The 22,554-nt window shown below is 39.3% G+C and overlaps 1 protein-coding gene across 1 annotated transcript in view; it reads left to right on the forward strand.

Moving 5' to 3' along the window:
* RNGTT (RNA guanylyltransferase and 5'-phosphatase) overlaps positions 1-22,554 on the forward strand; it is a 400,609-nt gene that overhangs the window by 39,197 nt on the left and 338,858 nt on the right. The window contains exons 6-8 of the mRNA XM_074988850.1: positions 1,848-2,103; positions 15,087-15,196; positions 16,169-16,270. Coding sequence (XP_074844951.1) covers positions 1,848-2,103; positions 15,087-15,196; positions 16,169-16,270 — 468 coding nt within the window. The remainder of the gene's footprint in view (positions 1-1,847; positions 2,104-15,086; positions 15,197-16,168; positions 16,271-22,554) is intronic.

Genomic DNA, 22,554 nt, shown 5'->3' on the forward strand with positions numbered 1-22,554 from the left:
GTCACCATGCAGCCTTGCAGTTCCAGATAATGATTGTTTCTCCTCTTCTGAATACAGAACTATACCTTCCAGCTCTAGGGAAGGGCTTTTTTCTCTCCTGTTCTGGGAAACCTCTAGTTCTGTCTCCTGGCAGCTTCAGAAGACATTTTACAGGCAACCTAACTTCCCAGGCTGCATAGCACAGAAAGTCTTGTTAAAAGTCTTGCTTCTGACCCTATATTTCCCCCTTTTAGCCTTGCTTCATGTTTTTTCTTATTCCCTTTGTCTCAACAGGGTAATAATTCCAAACCTAATAGTGTTCTTTGTGCCACTATAGCTGTGTCTGCCCTATCCCAAAACTTAAAATGGCCATGCAAATGGCCATTTCGAAGTTTACTAACGAAGTGCTGAAATACATATTCAGCGCCTCATTAGAATGCCGCTGGCCGTGGCACTTCAAAATTGCCGCAGCTTGCCGCCGCGTGGCTCATCCAGACAGGGGTCCTTTTTGAAAGGACCCCACCAACTTCAAAATCCCCTTATTCCTATCAGCAGATAGGATACTTCAAAATCCCCTTATTCCTATCTGTAGCAGCTGCCTGTCTGCAGTGTCAGAGAAGTCTGCCAAAAAGGCTTAAATTAAGTAATGTCTTCACTGTTCACCTGGTCTTATTTTATTCATTATAGGTTCTTATTCTGCATTCATTATAGTATGAATACTTTCCATTAAGTAGAAACAGAGAGGGAGCCGTGCTGCTCTATATACTATCAAAACAAAAACTTTTGTTTCCATTAAGTAAAGTGAGTGAGATGGTTATGGCCTTCCTGGATTAGGAATGGCTATGGCTTGTCTGGATTAGGAACTGCTTATATGGCAGACTTATCCTTCACTTCATCCACACATCTACATTTAAGCATGTTCTTAAGCTTTTTTTGGTGTGCAGGTATGGACTGCTTAATTTTGACTCCAAAGAGGAACTATTAAAGGCCGATTCTCAGATGAATGGAAACCTCAGTTTTGAGAAGTGGGCCATTGTTTAACCATTCATAAACATTGTCTTTGCATAACAGCATGTTCAGCCTTTGTTCTGGACTCATCCCCAGTGATCTTCATACTTATGTATGTTTCTTCCCTCCTTTTCTTCAACAGCTGTGAACACATATATCTAGGAGCCCAAAAAAGAGCTACTAGCCACTAGAAAGGGCCAAAAAGTACCTTACGTTTATCTATTCCTGAGAGTCTGTAAGAAGCGCTTACATAATAACAGAGGCTCTCACACGAGGAGCAACAGTTGAGAACACTATGTTGCTCTCAATGCCAGGTTTCAAATGGTAACGGACTGAGTCACTCTTCAAGTGGTAGCCTTATAGGTACTCCATTTAAGAACATGAGAACGGTCTTACTTAGTGTGGCCAATGTTCTATCTTATGAAAGTGGCCAGGACCAGATGTTTTAGAGGGAATGAACAGAACAGATCAGTTATTGAATGGTCTGTCCCCTGTCAGCCAGTCTCATCTTCTGGCAGTCAGTGGCTTAGGAACATTCAGAGTATGGAGTTGTTTCTTATCATGGCTAATATCACTGATGGGCCGTATCCTTTATGAGCTTATTTAATTCTATTTTAAATTTAGTTATACTTTTGGCCTTGAACACTGCTAACAATGAGTTCCATGTGTTGACAGAATGCAGTCTGTTATTGAACAAGGTGAGTAAGCTTTCCTTCAAGTATCTCAAGAGTTTCTGAATTTTTAAGAGTGAAGTGATTTATTTTTAGGGGAAATGAACTGTCACTCAGAACCTAATTAATTTATTGGACATATTTTGTTAAATTCCAGAAATAATTAATTTCCAATTTTTTTGTTGCCAGTGTTGAAGCAGCAGTGGCTACTTTTGCCCAAGCCAGACCACCGGGTATCTATAAAGGTGATTATTTAAAAGAACTTTTCCGTCGTTATGGAGATGTAGACGATGCACCGTCCGCTCCCGAGCTACCTGAATGGTGCTTTGATGAAGATGAGGAAGAAGAGGAGGAAGATGATGATGTTAAAACAGGAGGTCAAGAATCAGAACCTGGGTCTTCAAATTCATCTTTTGGCAAAAGGAGAAAAGAACACCTAAAATTGGTAACATCCAGAATCTTAACACTTTACTTTATAATTGAATTTGGTGTATTCTTATTCACTAAATATTACATGATATGTCAGAAATAACAGCTGTTGTAAATGAGGTATTGACAGCACTGTTTAGAGCCATGCATAACATGAATTAATAGAAAGCAAGATTACTTAATAATTTGTGTAACTAATTGATCTTAACTTTCAACATATCTGCTATTCTGGTACTGGGTGTTTCCTGAGCAGAAATTGTCAATCATGTTAAATTATAACAAGGTTGCTTGTTGAATTTCCTGATGTGAGCAAGTACTTTGCTGAGACTGTAAAGAGACTTTACTTGAGACTGTAGAGAGACTTAATATATTCTTTTAATCTGTGACGAAAGCCTTGCTGATAGGTGTGTATAACTTTTATTGATCTTTTCAACCCAGCTGTACAGGTGAAATTCAAACTTTTTTTTTATTAGTGTTTGATTTTCACGTACATTCTAGCTAGAGGTTCTGAGAATTATTTTAGTAAGCAGTAATGTGAGTGGCAAAGGAGAACAAAACAGAGCAAATTTAAATTTAAAAGCTGCGAGAAATTGTGAGTAGTTCAGATGTACGATAGACATACATAACTATTAGTTATCATAGCTGTAAATTACATGAGATAGAAAATAACACTCCTACTTAAAGTAGCAAAATAGAGTTTTGTTGTACCTGCATAGTTGTGTACAACTTTATCTGTACAATTAAACTTCACTATCTCACTGAGGTGCTGAGAGTTTTGGATAGTAACAGAGAGGAAGCCGTGCTAGTCTATACACTATCAAAACAAAAGCAGTCAAGTAGCACTTTAAAGACTAGCAAAATAGTTTATTAGGTGAGCTTTTGTGGGACAGACCCACTTCTTCAGACCATAGCCAGACCAGAACAGACTCAATATTTAAGACACAGAGAACCAAAAATTAGTTACACAAATTTGTCCTCCTTGCTTACTGTTTTTGGTTCTCTGTGTCTTAAATATTGAGTCTGTTCTGGTCTGGCTATGGTCTGAAGAAGTGGGTCTGTCCCACGATAGCTCACCTAATAAACTATTTTGCTAGTCTTTAAAGTGCTACTTGACTGCTTTTTGTTTTGAGAGTTTTGGGTATGTATTAACAAATTGTCATAAGAAATGCGCCACAAAAGTGCATTATTATTCTTCGTATTCTAAATGGAAGCATGGCTGTTCATTGGGGTGCACAGTTCAGCTGGGGGAGGAGCTAGCTTGAAAAGAATATAAACTATGATCCCAAGCAGCATGATCACAAACTTAAAGTAGTCTAACTGGCAAAGTGGAGTGGCTTTAACACTACAGATTAATAAATGTTCTAAGTGTTTTAAAAGAAACAGTCCATTATCTTGTCTAACCTTCCATTAAGAGATGTAAAAATATACAAGAGAATTTTGTCTCTTTAGGCTTTGTTGGCAAGATTTTCTACCCTCCCTTCAAGTTATTAAAAAAGATGTGAAGACTGGGTTTCTGTCACCACAGTCAAATGGCATCCTTTCTCACTCAAATATAAGACTAATCTGATCATTTGAACAAAGATCATGCTAGAAGGTACTCTGACTTTTCCTCCTTTCAGAGCTGGAAAGCTAAATTATACGAATAAGCATATTGATAACAAAAGCACAACTGAGACTTAGAAAATTTGAGAGGGAAAAATAAATTGGTTAATATGCATATTCGTATAATTCAATTTTGCAGCTTGGGAAGCACTCACTTGGTATGGAGAGGAAGAGCTGGGGAATTCTATCCCATGATGCTTGGTTGATTGGACTTCTCCTGTAGTTAAGCAGAAAAGGATGCAAGCCACTTATTGTTGACTTGTAGGTATGCGGTCAAAAAAGAGTGGTTATCAGGTAAATAATTTCTGCTTATATCTTCAGTATTTTTTCTTCATTTTGGGCATTAGCTAAAAAGCTTATGCTAAAAATAGAGTTGCAATTAATGTCTCATGCCATGATTTAGAAATTCTTCAGTGTACCTAAAGTATATGAGCAAGAGGGTATGCCAAAGCATATGACATAATTGAAAAAAACCAGATGCAACTTAGAATATAATACATGCATTATATAAATATAAAAAAGAATATAGCGCATGCGCTCCTTTTGTATCACGTACCTCTAGTTGACAGTTACAGAAAGCTTGTTTGCTGTTGCTGCTGGTTCGGTGATGTTTCAGGAAGAACTGGAGAAGTAGGTTTTGACTCAGTGAATGCTATACTTCAGCAGTTGAGCATTCACAGAAACATGTCAGCATTTCAAAAGCATCAGTGACAGACATTTAAAATCTGATTGCAGCAAGAGGCACTGCTGGATATTTTGTAGACCATACAAAATTATATTCCCAAACCATTTTTAAGGTCTGTTGAGTTAGTTAGATCAAATTGATGAGTTTTCGACAGTGAAATAAAAGCCTCAAAAGTGAATTCTCTAACTAATGGGCATATTGCAGTTGATCTTAATACCCACAAGTAGGGTTTAGAGAATGCAATGGGACATATACTAGATGGTATACCTAAAAATTAATGAGTGGGTATAGTTGGTCGGATGGCCTTTCTTGAAATTTTATTGCAAATCTGCATTTCATAGAATCACGGAACACTAGAACTGGAAGGGACCTCAAGAAATGGAGTCCAGTCCCATCCCTTCATGGCAGGACCAAGCACTGTTTAGACCATCCCTTATAGAAGTGTATATAACCTGCTCTTAAATATCACCAGTGATGGAGATTCCACAACCTCCCTAGGTAACTTATTCCAGCGTATAACCACCCTGACAATTAGGAATTTTTTCCTAATATTCAACCGAAACCTCCCTTGCTGTGGTTTAAGCCCATTGCTCCTTGTCCTATCCTCAGAGGCCAAGGAGAACAATTCTTCCCCTCCTCTTTGTAATCTTCTTTTAGGTATTTGAAAACTGCTATCATGTCCCCTCAAAGTCTTTTTTCTAAACAAAACAAGCCCAGTTCTTTCAGTTTTCCCTCATAGCTCATGTTCTCTAGACCCTTAATCATTTTTGTTGCTCTTCTCTGGACCTTCTCCAATTTCTCCACATCTTTCTTGAAATGTAGTGCTCAGAACTGAGTAGAATACTCCACTTGAGGCCTAATCACCACCAGCATTCCCAACTCTTTCACCCATACTCCCAGAGCCCTGTAATCATGCTTGATTTGTTCAAGGTTACACCTTGCAGTGTCATTCATGCCCACATGGGTGAGTAGCATAGTGTAGTAGTCAGAAGGCCGGATATTCCCCGACAATGCCTCTGTAATGTCTCAGATATGGGCTCCTGGCAGGCAGCATACCTACCGAGAGGACCTGTCGGGGTGACAGATGGGTGCCTCCATCCCCCACGGAAGAGCGTCTCCAACCACCACTACTCCACATTTCCTCCTCATAGTGGTGGTAGCAGCAGACATCCCACCCTTGGGGGTACAAGGCTTTTCTTCTGCTGTAGAGGGTGATTCCTTATCTGTCTGTATTTCTCGTATCCAGAACAGGATAATGGTTTCCCCTTACAACAATGGGAAGCTTATGAATGTATGTTTGGCAGAATAAGCTGTGTCCCTCCACACTTAGAAAGTTTAGCTGAACCATACTCTGCTTCATGAGCAGTTCTAGAAGAAAATTACTTTTTCAGTTGTCACCAAGATCCTTTATTCTTTGCCAAGGAATATGGTATCTTATATTTTATGTAGGAGAACACACGGTGCAAAAGAAGCAGGATAGAGTATGGCAAATGACAAAGGGATCTTCCAAAATAAGTGATTGGAGTTAATGTTTTTTCTAAGACATTGGTTCTCAACCTATGAATGGTTGTCAGCTGCATATGCAGCTCTGTTACATGGGCTGCATGTACACAAAATATATGCTACCTGTACGGCTGAGAGAATGTCACATGAGTCACAGTAATTTGCAAGTGGTCTGTGAGTTGAGAGCCACTGCTTCAGGACTTAAGGATGTGTTATGGGCACATCAGTGTGTCAAGGAAATGAGTGAAGTACTGGAAACAGCTGAAATCTTTTTCAATTTAAATTAGTTAGCAAGGATTAAAGTTTTTTTTATTGTATATTGGTCTGTTAGGATATCACAGTGCATGTTAGCTCTAAATTCCAATAACTTAGTTTCAATTTTTTTTAATGTCTCCTTCAGTGGGTTGCATGTGGGGGGTGTGTATTTATTTATTTATTTTATTTGCAGTAGTGATTCTCTCCCTTCTTTTCCTGTTGCTCTGGTGTGTTGTGTCCTGTCCCATCTTACAAACTTGGAATTGTGCACAATAGTACTCCTTGATCAAGGGTCTGCAGGCTGCAGAAGACATGATGAAAGACTAAGTATGGATGGAAGATCTGTTCATACACTTTTTTTGTGCAAATACTTACTCTGGTTACAAGTAATCACTTGGGGGATATGTCTACCCAGTTTGATTTTTGGGTACGTAGTGGGAATGCACAAAATCAAACTATCGGGTTGACTACTCAATCTCTTGAGGAGTAAGGGAGATTGACGGGAGAAACTCTGCCATCAACTTCCTTCAGCGTGGGAGGCCAGGTAAGTTGATTGTAGATTAAATCAATTCCATCAATGCAATTGCCATAGTTGGAATTGCATATCTACAATTGACTTTAAGGTCTAGTGTAGACCTGACCTTAGACTTGAAGAAAGTCCAAGGACCTTGTATGGATGATGCTGACCATAAGAAAAGCAGTCTGACCAAAATGCTGGGAGTTAATTTTTCCACCACGTATTTTTGGCTACAGATCAGTGATTGTGTGGATTTATTTCAGTTCCTTTAGTCAGTTATTTTAGCTTAGTTAGCAATAGCTTGCTTGTTTGTTGGGCAGAGAAATTGCTGAGGCAATGAAAGACTCTTTGAGGAAACAACATAAAGACTTGCCAGATATGGATCAAGTCTCCCTTTATGGAACAATGCTTGAAAGTATAGAGCACAGGACTGCCACATTTTTGTTAGAAAAGTGGTTGGTGAGGACTGGAAACTTATGATTAGAGCTGGGCAGGAAATGCACCTCTTGTCTCATGAGATTTTTTTGTCCTTTTGAAAAATTTCTCCATCCCAAACTGGGATGTAAAGCTGAAATTGCAAATTTTAACTAACCAAAAAAATCTGAAAAATTTTGAGTAGGTCTTCTGCAACTTATTTTTGATTTTTCACTGCTTTTATATTTTACTATAAATTAACATTAATTTAAATAAAGCAAAACATTCAAACTGAAAATAATTTTTTTTTGGTTTAAGAATGTTGAAACAAGAAGATTTCAATAATTTTAAAACGTAAATAAAATCACCACAGGAAATTCAGCAAACTGATCCTGTTGTGAACAGCTTCAATTTTGGCAAATCTGCGTTTTCTGATGTAAACACTTTTTGAAAAATTCCTGACCAGGTCTATTTCTGATGTCTCATTTTTTTGACATTTTAACTACTGAAGAAACAGCCAAAAGCTGTGTGCCAAATATGGGAAACTCTTCAGTGCTATTAAAACTTGTAAACCTATGTCTTGATAATCTGACTTCAATTTGTAGATTTCTGTTACACATTGGCTGTGTCTACATGGGCACAAATCTTAGGAATAACCATTCATTAGCATTAGGACGCTTCCGGCCGCGGCGCTTTGAAAGCACCGCTTTCAAAAGCGAACGGCTTGGCCTGGCTACAAGGGGTCCTTTTGGAAAGGACCCCTCACTTTTGAAATCCCCTTATTCCGTGGCCGGAAGCACCCTAATGCTAATGAGGCACTGAATATTCAATTCAGCGCCTTATTAGTAATCTTCGAAATATGGCTGTTTCAAAGATTTGTGCCTGTATAGACACAGCCAATGTGTTTTTGAATGTTCACTGTCCCTGGTTACTACAAGCAGTGGTAAACAATTGGCAGCAAAAGATGCTTTAGAACACTGCAGTTCAACTGCAGTTCAAGGGAGAAATGCAGTGTTCTATCAAGATCTGTAAGCCATTCAAGAACTTCCCAACCTCAGTTATTGGGAGAAATACTTCATGAAGATTATAAGCACTAGTAAGAATCTGTTTTTTAGACATTGGTACTGATATGCATATCAGAAACCTATTTCAAGGAACAACTGATTTCCGTTTAACTATCCCTTCCCCTAGTACATGGATGTGGGTAGAAGATGATTCATGCTTGTTGCCTGGAGCTTCTATCACTTGTTAAAACTTGTCTTGAACTGATTGAGGCAAATGCTTTGAGAAATGCCTGCATTTCTGTATAGCTAGGGTGGCCATATCGCCCTGTCCCAAATATGGGACAGGGAGCTGTGGGGGGGAGGGGCGGCTCCTCCTGGCTCCGCCAAGCCCTGGGGAGCTGAGGAGGAGGAGGCAGCCGCCAGCCGTCCCTGGGAGCCCCAGAGAAGCGCCAACCACCAGGAGCCCCAGGAAAGTGGCAGCTGCTAGTGCTCCCTGGAAGCCCCAGGGACGCAGCAGCCACTGGGAGCCCTTGGGAAGAGGTGGGGATGCAGCAGCTGCCCACTCTCCCTGCTTCCCCAAGGCTCGGGGAAGTGACTCCTGATACCAGCTGCACCTATGCAGCTGCTGGTGAAAAAATCAGCAGGGGAGCACTCTAATGTGGGACAATTTGTCCCTTTTAAAAAATAAGGTGGGATGCCTTTTTGGCATTTCAAATACAGGATGGATGGTCACCTTATACATAGCAAACACTCAAAATGCATATAAATGCAGTTGTGGTAGTAAAACGTAGGAGCTGCAGAAGCTTCCATACTTCTACTGGGTATCAGTAATGCGAGTGTTGGGAAAACAAAGGAGAAGTTTTATTTTCCACATTGATTGTTATAGCATAAAGTTCTATTGTGCTGTTTTAATGATGAAAGCAAACACCAGAGATAAGGTATTATTCAAATTGATATTGTTTAATAGGTATATAAAATAAAATATTGTGATACATTTCCAACAAGTAGACTTTTCAATCTTGCTGTAATTTTGAATTACACATTTCTGAATTAATATTTCGTTTCTTCCATAAGAATTGTGTTTTCAAATCCCTGTTTTAGGATGAAAGCTAGCAGAAGTGCATTAAGAACAATGTTCCACAGCGTAGGAGCAGACTTACGAAACTAGTACTTGTTTTCATTTAAGACTCATGATTTTTCTCAAGTTGTGTTCTGAATAACCGTGAGTGCCATCAAAGAGTTTAGGCAAAATAGATTTGCTGGGAGGAAGAAATGGCAGTTGGTAGGAGACCAAAATCAAATTTCATGTAAATGGAGGAAAGATAGGAATTGGTTTTCATGGTGAAAATAATTGAATAAAAAGTAGAACAGACTGTTCACTGCTGAATATCCCAATAAGCAGTTATGTGGAAATCTCAACGACACAGACAGCATTTCAGGGGTAATCGTTGCATAATTAACTACTGTTTAAGAGTTTCTGCAGCAGTTTAACTACAAAATTGCTTTTTATTAGCCATTCTGATATACCAAAGAGTAGCATGCACAAACAATTGCACACATTATCTAGTGATGCTGAAGATGCATAGATGGAGAAATAGTTCTGCTGATGTCTTTCACTTTTAAATTTTGTTAGTGCCCAGGTACATTTGTAATAGACTTGTACTAAAAGAGAGAATATTCAGTAGATGGTATTGGTAACGTCAGATATAACGGATTTGAAAAAAGACCTGTAAACATGGTTCGTGTCATTTGCACACATCGTTAAAAAAAAATGGAGTAGTACAGCTCTGTTTATGCCTGATTTAGTTAGGTTGTTTTATTTTTTGCTTTAAAAATGATATCTAATAAAAATTTCTACACTCTGATGTCCTTTCTCCTTGCTTTGATCCCAGTTTTCCCCACTCTTCAGTGTGAGCTACATAATTTGCAAGGGCATGCCAATCACTGCAAAGCCAGCAAATGGAGCCAAATGATAAAATTAAGCATAATGTTTAAGTGTGGTAGGCCTTTTTAAATTGTCTTTTATATTTTCATTGTAAGTTTTGTAGCTGGTGATTTAACTTATTATGAGGCAAAAAATAAAAGGGACATTTTTACTTAATGGATAATTTAAAATCTCCTTTTGTAATAGACTTTTAAATAATCAATTTAATTTCCAGGTTTAGTTAATGGAGAAGAGAAATATGTTGACTCTTGATGGCTTAACCAGAACAAAATACCTACGGTTTTCTGAGCTGTGCAAGCCATAGAAGTCAAATATACTGTCTTACTGTTTGAGAATACTGTAAGTCTTGTCCCACTTACCCAAGACCTTAATTAAAGATTCTGAGAGGGAAGCAAAATAGGCCTTATACCTTGGAAGTAATTTGTGGAATTACTAAAAGGGAGGTGGATTCATGCTAATGAGCTTTGCCTGCCCTTCTCCTTTTTGGTCAGTTTCCTCTATCAGGACCATGCAATCCAGGAATATAAAATATATTATATGTGGAGTAACCTTCCTTTTGGTATTGGGATTGAATCTTAGAAACAGATTGGAATATGTGCGTGTTCATGTGTAAAAAAATAAAATTAGTGAGTTAGGTTAATAACAACATAAGAATGGGTTAGTCTAAAAGTGTCCTGTCTTCTGACAGTGGTCAATGGCAGGTGTCCAGAGGAAGTGAACAGAACAGGTGTAATCATCAAGTGATCCATTCCCAGCTCTGACAATGCAGATTAGGGACAGCATCCATGTCCATTAAGTTTGGAAGACACAAATTAATTTTTAGCTATTTCATCTTTAAAATCTTCACTAGCTGATTTCAGCTGGTAAAGAAAACCCAATCTTGGAGTAGGATGTTGTGACTGGAAAAAATTAAAACTTGTTAAGCATGCTTAGTAAGATCCCACACTTCACCACTGGGCAAGGGTACTGCTGTTGAACGTTTAAAGCAACATTCCAGAGATGTAGAGAGAGGTATCACTTGTATATACAATTGTACATGCAAGACATTGCAGAAAGCCTGTGCTATCTACATCAATAGTCACTGAAATATTTTCATTAGGATTAGACCCTCACTTGAACCTTTGTAATGAATTAGCACAATTTCAGTATGCCTGTTTGACATGTCTTGTTCTCCACTTTAACTGATCTTGCTTCCTTCAAGACTTCTGAGAGGAACAGTCATGTATTAGGCTCTATTTACATTTTTAATTAAAACTGGAACTTAATAAAAGTTTCTAAAATTAGTGGAAATGTTTTTAAAAAAATAATTTCATTGTTGAGTTTATGTAAAGTCAGAAAGCAAATAAACTGTAAAATATTTAGTTTTACTGTCCAGGCTGGGTAACATACGTAGAGATGGTTACCTCTTTTAGATATTAAGCAATTGTGTCCCTCAGCTCATATCTGTTCAATTACAGTAAACTCATATCTGGCAGCCACAGGACCAGGAGGTTGCCAGATATTCAAACATTCTGGATAACAGAGAGGTATACCTAGCAGTGCATAACACTAAAGAAAAATAAGATTAGATATCAAGAAACAAACAAAAATGTATGCAGAGTACTTTATTTACCAACAACAGTATTATTGTATGCTGTAAGCTTATACTGTATTTGCTATATTTATTTGTATTTACTTTCACTATGCTGTACTTATGGAAGTGTAACTAAAATTTCTTCATGGGTAAAATGCCAGTTATTTGAGAGTTCTGGATAACAGAATGCCAGATATGAAAGAGTTTACTGTATAATTCTGTCAGAATATTTTATTTAGCAGCCTTTTTTTGTTACTTAGATTGAATTGAGGGCTGGACTATATGCAGTGATTTTTTTTCTTCTGAAATTTTTATTTTTACAATTTACATTCAGTATTAGTTAAGATCAAACTCTTCAGAACAAATTGACCTTTTAAACATGAAAAAATAATACTACCTATTTCAGACTCGTCTTGGTTCCCTTACGATTACTTTATTTAATGTTAAAGTTATTTACTTTTACACACCAAAGTTCCTTTAAAAGAAGAATTAATTTATATTTTGTTTTATAAAATTCAATTTTTGACCTCTTTTCAAACTTACAGAAAATGACATAAATCCACACCTTTGTTTTATAAACATAGTAGTAAATAGTGTTGAAGTATAACTCAGCTCTTAACTGATGAGGTATTGAATAAAATTTTTGAAGAATTATTGGGAGTATGTATTTTCTAAGCTCTGTAGTTCAGAATTTACGTGATATTTTTCTCATCTATTTTCCATCCCTTATATAATTGTAAAATAATTTTAGTTCCCCGTAATCATATATAATGTGTGGTGTTTTGGCAAGAGAACTCATTGTTTAAGTCAAGGTGTGAAAGTTTTAAAATATTACATCAATTACCAAAATATCCTAACAAAACCAGGCTTCAGACAGGGCAAGTAGGAGAATAGTATGTGTATTTTTAGTTTCAAGAAAATGATTTTTATGTACCCTTGAATTTAATTTAATGAAGTAATTTACTTCTCTAAAAAAAATAATTTACCCTTCCCAGCATATGGAGATTTGGAACCCATATAAATTTTATAAAAATATGATGCAGATTTTTGAGTAGTGACTTTACAGCTGATTGCTGTTTTGAGAGAAAACAATCAAACTAAGCACTCTGCCACCTGCAAGTTCAAAAAAAAGAGTGTATTTGAAAGTATTCCTTGACAGATGGCAGTTAAGCTCCAAGCTTCCATTTGTGCCTTTTGGAAATCTTACCTATTTGGCAAAACATGAATAGCACAGTCTTATGGGTGGGAGAAAGTGCTATCATATTCTCTGGTTTCACTACTGTTGCATAATCTCCTTTATCAGGAGTAAACCATGAATATCTTTCGCTATTGTGAACCATTCTCTTAGCCAGCTATTGTGTGTGCACAGGCACTGCATCTAGGCACATAGCTGCTTTCTTCCTTCATTGAACCTTTCATTAGGGCTGCAGCCTGAAACTATCTTTCTCTTTCATTCACTGCCCTTCAAGTAAATGAGTAGGCAGAGTGACAGAACAAAAGCCTGTGGAGCAACCATCAATAAAGACCTCTAAGTGAAACAGCCTAATTCTCTAGATCTCTTGGGTAAGAATGAGGATTGAAAATGATCCCATCCACACATGCCAAGAACTGCAGCCAAGCCAGCAGCATCTTTGGGTACTTAATATTCTAATCAGCTTCTTTGCCTATCAGCTCACATAGAGAATGCGTTGTAGACATTTTTTTGACAACATGCTTGGTGGATTTCTGTGGTGCTGAAATAAGGACTAGGAGCTTTTCATCACACAGATTTCTAATTTTGTTTTGTTGTTGAACTTCAAGTTTTGTTTTATTCTCGTGAGTATCAACTAGTTTTAAAGACTAAAGTAGCTTACAGTGCACTCTGTAGGTTTGTTTTCAGGATTGTTTTGCTGTCTGTCTTAGTTATACTATAGTGCTCAGTATAAGTTCATGTGTTAGGGTGGTTAAGATGAAAATTAAAATCAAGCCCGGTGCTTAATTTTCCTAGAAAAAAACGTGGTGGAATTCAAGCCCCAAAACTCCCTTCCCTCCCTGCCAATGCCCTGAGCCCTACCCACCTCTGGCAGCTTAACTGCCTCCTGTGCGGGGCCAGAGCCATCCCCCAGGCAGCTTAACTGCCTCCCCAGTGGGGCCGAAGCTGCACACCTGCTGGCTTAACCTCCCTGATGACTTAAGCCCACCATGGTAGGGCCCTAGCTGCCCACCTGGTGACTTAACTGACTTACCCCTCCCCGGAGGGGCTTTCCCTGTTCCCCAGAGCCAGCTTCCCCGGCCCCGCCCCAGGTGAATGCCCTGCTGGTTCCCCAGAGCCACGTCCCTCCTGTCCCTGCAAATGCCCTCCCCATTCCCCAGAGCTGGGTACTTCCCCCCTCCCCACAAGTGAATGCTGGTGACTTGCCTCCACACCAACTACAGCTGTGCTGGGCCAGGCTGACTGGGCTGCTCCAGGACCATGCTGGGCTGCAGGTGCTGGGGGCAGCAAGAACTGCCCGGCTGCTGGCATAGAGCTGCACATGTGTGGAGTGGGGTGGGAGGGGCACATTTGAAAGTGGTGTCCCTGTTGAAAAAAGTGCTGGAACGCTGTTCTGTGACATTCCAGCAGAAGAGAAGCCCTGATTGTGCCCGTGTGTGTATGTAACAAATCAACTTTTTTATGTTCTTCTCAAACTCCTTTTGTGAAGAAAATTCTCCCAACTGAATGTGATTGGATTAGGGATGTAAAATCCCATTCAGTTGGTTAACTGGTTAAATACTAGACTTAACCAATTAACTGATTAAATGGAGTGTGAGTTGGAGGGGTGAGGGGGTGGAACTGGGAAGGCTCCTGACAGGATATAGGTTACAGGATATATAAAACCTTGGAGCTGTATAATAAATTAAGTTTTCATTAATAAACACCATGTCTGAGTTCAGCTTTTCTAGAACTCTACCCTTGACCCCAGGCCTAGACTTTTCTGACATAATTTAAAAGTGTGGTCACCAAAACCTGTAGTGGAAATTGAGTTGTGCGACCTTGAATATCAGTGACTTTAAATCACAGACTTCTAGACTCGTTACATTAAACTCTTTCATATCTGGGAGCTCCAGGACTGGGAGGTTGCTGGATATTCGGATGTTCTGGATAATAGAGAGGTACACCTAGCAATGCATAACACTCAAGAAAAACAAGATTAGATATTAAGAAACAAACAAAAATGTATGCAGAGTACTTTATTTACCAACAACAGTAGTATTGTACCCTGCAAACTTATGCTCTATTTGCTGTATTTGTGTTTACTTTTACTATACTGTACTTACGGAAAATGTAACTAAAATTTACTTATGGTTAACATGCTGGTTATTTGAGAATTCTGGGTAATTGAATGTCAGGTATGAAAGAATTTACGGTGTATGTACACACAGCCATCAGAGGTCCTTTCCAGTTCTATGATATGTTAGTATTCTTAAAAACGAGAACTTTTGTGATTTATCTTAGTCTAATTGTGTTTTTGTATTTTTTAGGGTGCAATTTTTTTGGAAGGAGTGTCAGTTAAACGTGTAACCCAGTTGACAACTCAACCAAAGTTAAGAGAAATACAGCAAAAGTGTCAGCAATTTTGTGGTTGGGAAGGGTATGCGATTTTAAGTTTAATTTTCTTGTTTGAACAATCTCACAGTTTTTAATATTATAATGTTTTGTGAAAAGTCAAGCAAGCAGTTATGTATTAGAATGGATTCTTACAAAAAGGTAATGCAATAATAAGGCTACAATGGCCAACGGAGAAAAGAGAATGATAAGCTGTTACAATTTCAGAAATAAATTCTACAATAATTTCTAGTTTGAAATAATAATTTGTTCATTTTAGCCATTGCTGCACAAATACGAAATGCGAAAGTCTGGTCTAATGATTATTTCTAAAGTTTTGGGTGAGTTTTAGTGCACATCAAACTAAATAATGTTGGCTTGAACCAGGCAAAATATTGCAAGTTCATTTATATCGATAAGCTTCTCTTCTGGTCTGCAAAACTTTGTTCTTTCTGTTTCTTAGTCTTTCTAATGCTGGTTTGAATTTGTGAATGCTAATTTAGTACACGTTTATAAATGTAATCTGGAATTTAAAGTTCAGTTTCCAAAAGTAAAATCTCATGGAATATTCACAGCAACACATATTTTGCAGGTGTCAAATTCAAACAAAGCAAAACACTTGCAGTTTTGAGCTTTTGAGTAAACCCAGACAGCTAGAATTTGTTAAGCTCAGAAATGCTTTATGTGGTTATCAAAAGCCAGGTGCCTCTTGTACGAAAAAAATTATTTCTATAGATGTTCCGGCTGAAAGTCAACCTTGTAGCAAAGATAACTATGTATCATGCAGGATGTAGAACAGCGTTTCCCAAACCTAAAACATTCAGGTACCCCTTTCAGGACTTAGGCTTTATCGGCATACCCCTCTCCCAGTGCCATCCCGGTGCTTATCTCTGGATTTTCAGTAATATATTTTTTGCTGTGTACCCCTTGAAACCCTTTTGAGTACCACCAGTGCTACACATTACCACACTTCGGGAAACACTGCTGTAGAATATTAACAAAACCTGCTTTTTTTTAGGTCTGGATTCCCTGGAGCACAGCCAGTTTCCATGGACAAGCAAAATATTAAACTTTTAGAGCAGAAACCTTACAAAGTAAGCTGGAAAGCAGATGGCACTAGGTAAGTTTCATATTTACAAAATTATATAATTCACCCAATACATAAAGCAAATTGTTTTGATTAGCAGTATGCTTTTTTTTTTTAGTATAAATTTCTGCTTGTGTATAATAGAGGCATGTTTTATATTGTTAGATAAACAAAAAGCTCTAAATAATTCAAGTTTTCATTTAGCTTGCTATTGTATATAAGTTATGCTGGAACTTAATGCCAAGCCTCTCTTTATCGCTGATGCTTTTCTGTAGCTTGAATGTTCATTGAAGCGTATTTTATTTAATCTTTTTGCTTTACTTTTTTGACTGCCCTGTCTTTTTTGCCTGTTCATGACCAGTTGAGCTCAGATACCAGGGTGATAAGTGACTTATGACAGAGATTGTCTGAACTTAAAACACCTCAGTAGTGCAGTTGCAGCTCTTTGGTGAAGATGTCACTGACACTGATGGGAGGGCATCACCAATTGACCTAGTACTTTCTATGCCTGTGATTAGTCCAGTTTAATTGCATCATTTAGGAGTGTGGATTTTTTCACGACCTTCAGTGATAAAGTTATATGGATCAAATTTCCTAGTTTAGACCAGGCTGAAGATGATTAAAGGCTTAAAGGGACTCAGTTTTGGTAAGAAAAAAATTATGCCTCATGCTACACAGATCACTCTGTAACTTTTTAATCTGTTCTTTAGCTGTTGACTTGGAAAAATAAATCAAATTTTCACTATTAACAATGCATCCTATTAATGCTTCGAATATCATAATTCATCGATATCTGTACTGTACACTTGTGTTGTAATTGTAACTGCATGAATAGTGGTCATCCTTTTGATTCAGCAATAACTAGTTGTCATGAACTGAAAATTCTGCTACCATTTCCATACAACTCAATAATATACAGTGAGAAACATACAGTTATTTTGTATCTGGCATTGCAAATTAATGAAGATAATAGAGGGCATATCTAGATTGTGGGCACCACAATGACACAGTTGAAGCTATACGTCTATAGCATGATAACATAGATACCTCCTGTATGGATGGATAGAGTATTTCCAAAGATGTAAGTGCAGTAAACTCTTTCATATCTGGCAGCCATGGGACCAGGAGGTTGCCGGATATTGAAATATTCTGGGTAATAGAGAGGTATACCTAGCAGTGCATAACACTAAAGAAAAACAAGATTAGATATTAAGAACAAATAAAAATGTATGCAGAGTACTTTACCAACAACAATAGTATTGTACACTGAAAGCTTATACTGTATTTTCTGTATTTATTTGTATTTAATTTTACTATACTGTACTTATGAAAACATATTTTTAATTTACTTATGGTTAAAATGCCAGTTATTTATGGGTTCTGGATAATAGAATGCTGGATATAAAAGAGTTTACTGTAATCCACATCCCCAAGCAGTGGTAGCAAGGTCAAGGAAAGAATTCTTCCAAAGCTCAGAGCAGCGTATCTAGTTTGATCTAAATTTTAAGTGTAGAGTTGGAGAAGAATAAACAGGAGGTTAAATTTTTTTTTTCCCAAGCTAATATTTGTATGCGGTTATCAAGCCTTCTTAAACATTAGCTATTTCCTGTATTTTGTTGTGGGTGTTCAAGAAGTGGATAGAGGTATAGAAAGGTATGAAATGATTCTCACTACTGTGTTCTTTATGAGAAATAAAACACCATGTACCTTAGATGTCATATAAGAAGTCTTGCAAGTAAATGTAGAAGTAAAACAGATTAATCACTAAGAAACTTAAATATCAGATCAGAGAAACTGGTATGTTGACCAGTGCTGAAGCTGTTACTTGTTGCACTTGAAGTTAATTCTTGTTTGAAATAGAGTCCCTGTCTGTAAAATGGGGAGTGCTGCTGAAATTAATAGCTGGCAAATTAGAATAAACTAATGTACCTATTCATACAATCGGAGAAAATTTCTTCATGACAATGTGGTAATTTGTTGATACATTGAATGATTCCTTGTTCTTGTAATCCTTATTTTTTGGTATTTATCTAGCAATAAATATCTAGAGGCCAACAAGACTGAGGCCCCACTGTACATATGTTTTTCAGTTTGCTTTTAGAACCCCTAGGAAATCACAAAATCTCTGTAATTATGATAGTGTTAAATTGCTTAATCACATACTATTTCTTATATGCACTGTTGTAGCAGTGTCAGCCTCAGGATATTAGAGAGAGAAGGTGAATGAGCTTTCATATGATCAACTTCAGCGTGGTGAGAGAGACAAGCTTTTGAGCTTACACAGAGCTTGTCTTCACAGTTTGTAGGATACTTGCTTTAATCATTACATCATATGGACAATGCTTGAGTCAGATGACTGAGGCGAGGAGAAGGTATTTTCTTCTCTTTGCTGGATGGAAGTTGTAGGAGATTGGAATTCTCGTTCTGGTTTTTCCACATGCTTCCCATGTGGTGTTGAACAAGATGATCACACATCATGATGGTGTGTGAATAGCCTCAGACTAACTCATTACTGTTATAAGAGTCCCCAAGTGAGGTAAATTGAAAATACAATAGTTTAAATACTAAGTGATTAATTTAGTAGCTGTGTGATTCAGCTGGCACAGTTGAGAGGCAGAAAGGCTGGCAGAAAGGGCTGCACAAACTCAATGTCATATAACTGAGATCTCTTCCCTGCTCTTGCCTTATGTCTTGGTAGTTTGTAAAGAACTGGGGAAAGACCTTGTGCTTTAGGGAACACATGTTTTTTAAGGCATTTGATTTTGAATTTGCCCCTGCTGTGCATGGTATACACTTAGGGGTTGGTTTTGGTTGTGGCAGCACCTTGACTTTCTTATAATAGCTTCCCTTTCCCTGCCCCCCTCCCTCCCTTGGAAAATGAACACAGTTGACACTGTCGAAAATATGTATAGAATTGAAGTAGGTGAGTAATGAAAACGGCACCAGGAAAATAATTCGGGTAAGACGAATATAAGAAATGAAAAATAAAGAAGAAATTGTAATTCCCTTTAGTTCTGTAGGTTTTGAAAGAATGGAAAACTTCCTGCATCAGCTGTTAAACGTCAAAGGCACAGGATACTGCATTTACAAGGATATACATTTGAGCTCTGACAATGAACTGACTGCCACAGAAACATAATAGGGCATGGTTTGTGTTCCAAGGAAGGTGTAGATATAGCACATATTAGTGAGGCTTGAGCGTTAACACGGAAAGAGAGATTATCAACAGGGCCATCTCTACCTATATGCAAAATACACAGTTACGTAGGTCACCATGATAGTTGGGGCACCAAGTAGCCCCAAATTTCCTGGTGCTTGGTTCGGCTGCAATACTGGTTGTGGTGGCCAGTCCTACCTCCTTGTTGTCACCCCACAGGCTGCACCCAGCCACTGATTCCCAGTGCGGGCTGGAGGACTCGAGGAGAGCAGTGGGTTGCTGTGCAGCCTGTGGCCAGAGAGAAGTGGTGGTTTCCCTTTCCATGTACCATTTCTTTTCAGCCAACTGTGTGGTCATTCTTTGCTCCTCCTGAGTCCTTTAGCCCACGCTCACATCACTTGCTGTCACTCATGCCTCCCACCTGTTCCCCTGAGGCTGTCAGGTGCATCTCCCTCCCTGCCGTGCTCATTGGAAGGGACAACCCTGGTTAAAAATACTAGAAAAATCAGATTTGCTTTGGAAAAGACGGGCTACTACCATGAGAAAAGTAAAAATATGCAAATATTCAATGCAAAAGAGGTGAAAAATTTTTGTAGGACAGTTAGGTCCTATGATAATGAGCATAGAAAGAATGCCTACCTCTCCCACAAAAAGCAGTCAAGTAGCACTTTAAAGACTAGCAAAATAGTTTATTAGGTGAGCTTTCGTGGGCGAAAGCTCACCTAATAAACTATTTTGCTAGTCTTTAAAGTGCTACTTGACTGCTTTTTGTTTTGATAGTGTATAGACTAGCATGGCTTCCTCTCTGTTACCTCTCCCACGTGTTTGCATGCGTGCGCGCACACACACACTCACACAAAATATTTGGGGAGATGAATACAGTAAATTAGATTTTGTTAGGACTGGACACATCCAAAGAAGCAAATGATCCTGGATTTATAGGAATGTGAAAAAATGTTTAGTAAGTCTTTACTATTTCAATGATTGCCATTAATTGTCTTTAGAATATATAATAAAAGTATAATGGTGTGTATTCTAGCACAGTTGAATTGCATAATGCTCGAAATTTGTGAAGGTATATAGACTGGGTGTAGTATACATGGAATTTTTATAAGGAAGATATGCTAGAATAACAAATTTCAGAGAACACAGTTTCTGCTGTACAGAGATAATAAACGTACCTCAGCATAATCCAAGATGATCAGATTACTTCCCAATGATTTGTGTTTTAAAGAGTAATTTAGCTTGCATACAGTTAGAGTAAAATCTTAAACATTCGTAAGGATTAATTATTTTCATAGGATTCCAGTTTCAATTGTTACTTAAATAAATGAAATCCTTTACTGTTTTGAAAACTTCTTCTGTGTTGCAGCGTGAGCAGTGGGCAGCCCAGAGGCAGGTGCAGCAGTGCTGGTCAGTTTCCTGCCTCCTGCAAGCAGAGGGAAGCTGGGAGCCAGGCTGCCTTCTGCTTCCTGGCTCGCTAGCCCTTGCTGGAGTGAGGAAACTGACTAGAGCAGCAGCACTGGTCAGTTTCCCAGGTTCCACAAGTGGAGGGGGTCAGGTGTGAGGCTGCTGCCTGGTTCTCGGATCTCTGCCACTTGCTGGAGTCAGGAAACTGGCCACTGCTGCTGCAGAAGTCAGTTTTCCTCTTCAAGTGGTCCCCATGGGTGCTCTACAGTGGGTGTCGGGCTCGCCCCGGTGCCGCAGATCGGAAATCTTTAGCAGTCTCCATTGGGTTGCGCAAGCACCGATGTGCGCCGGCCCTTCGTGCACCTTTGGTCACATGCGCGATCCGGTCCCCGCCAGTTGCGTCTCAACCACCTACGGCTGCAGATGGATTCCACTCCAGCTCCAACACCTGAGAAAGATAAAACTATCTCTTAATTTTGTTTATCTTGTTAATAGTTAGTTTTTAGTTAGCATTGTTAAAGTTGTTTTCGTTAAATGTAGGTATAGTTTTAAAAAAAAAAAAAAAAGAGGGAGAAAGAGAAGAATGCAGGCGGCCGCCTTAAGCGGTCTGCTATCCTAAAAGCCGCGAATTTTTTTTTTTTTTTTTTTTTTTTTTTTTTTTTTTCAGGACTGATTAGCTGTTAAGTGTCCCATTAACATTCAAAGACTAAATGCCCGGGCCGAGATGTCCTCGCCGAGGTTTAAGAAATGTGCGTCATGCCGCGAGGCCATGCCTGCCTCAGATGGGCATAGCGAGTGCATTCGTTGCCTCGGGGAGACCCACGTTCCACAAAAGTGTCCTCACTGCTCCAAGCTCATGGCCAGAGCCAGAAAGGACAGGGAGATGAGGCTGAAAATGATTTTATTTGATAAGGCCCTCCAACCTGAACCATCGGAGAAGCTCCATAAGGAGGGGCCTTCAGGGTCGCACAAGAGGAAGGCGGCTTCCCTAACCTCCTTTGTACAAAAGAAAAGGAAGCTTTCTCCAGCTCAATCCTTGCCGGTAACACCTGCGAGCAGGACAAGCGGAGCACAGGCCTCTGACCTGCGGGCTGCTCAAAGCGGGATGACCGTAGCGCATGCAGCTGCACCGGAGCTTCCTACCGTTAAGCAGGCGACACCGGGGGCGCCGCAGGCACCGGCATTGGTGGCACTAACTCCCATGGCACCAAGCCCTGGGGCACTGACGGCGCCAGAGCAGGGGTGCCCGGCACGGGACCCAACGGTGCTGGAGGAAGCTATCCACGTGGCGCCGTGCACAAGGGCACCGAGCGCGGCACCCACAATGGCGCAGAGGTCCCCGGCACAGGAGGGGGCGGCACCTGCTTTGCAGGGACAGGGAAAAGCATAGGCTAAAACACGGCACCGCAGCGCATCTGCGGAGGCCACCGTGTTGCCGTTATCACCTAGCCTCCCCCCAGAAATACATCGGGCAGCAACTCCAATGGCCTGCTTCAGACCTCCATCCCCGTTCCTTCAACTACGATCCCCCTGGCTCAGACAACCTTCACCAATCTCCAGTAGGGACCCCTATGAAAACTATCACAGAGCATCCCCACCACTATCAGCGTCATCACGGAGGTCAAGCTCGTCTAGACCGCATGCGTACGTTTTCCGATCATGGTCTAGATCCCCATCACCGGGCTCTTGCCCTTGCTGCTATGGCCGTCCCTACCATACTGAACACCGGCACAGGGGGTCCAGGTCCAGG

Source organism: Carettochelys insculpta, chromosome 3 (genome assembly GCF_033958435.1).
Source record: "Carettochelys insculpta isolate YL-2023 chromosome 3, ASM3395843v1, whole genome shotgun sequence".
NCBI lineage: Eukaryota > Metazoa > Chordata > Testudines > Carettochelyidae > Carettochelys > Carettochelys insculpta.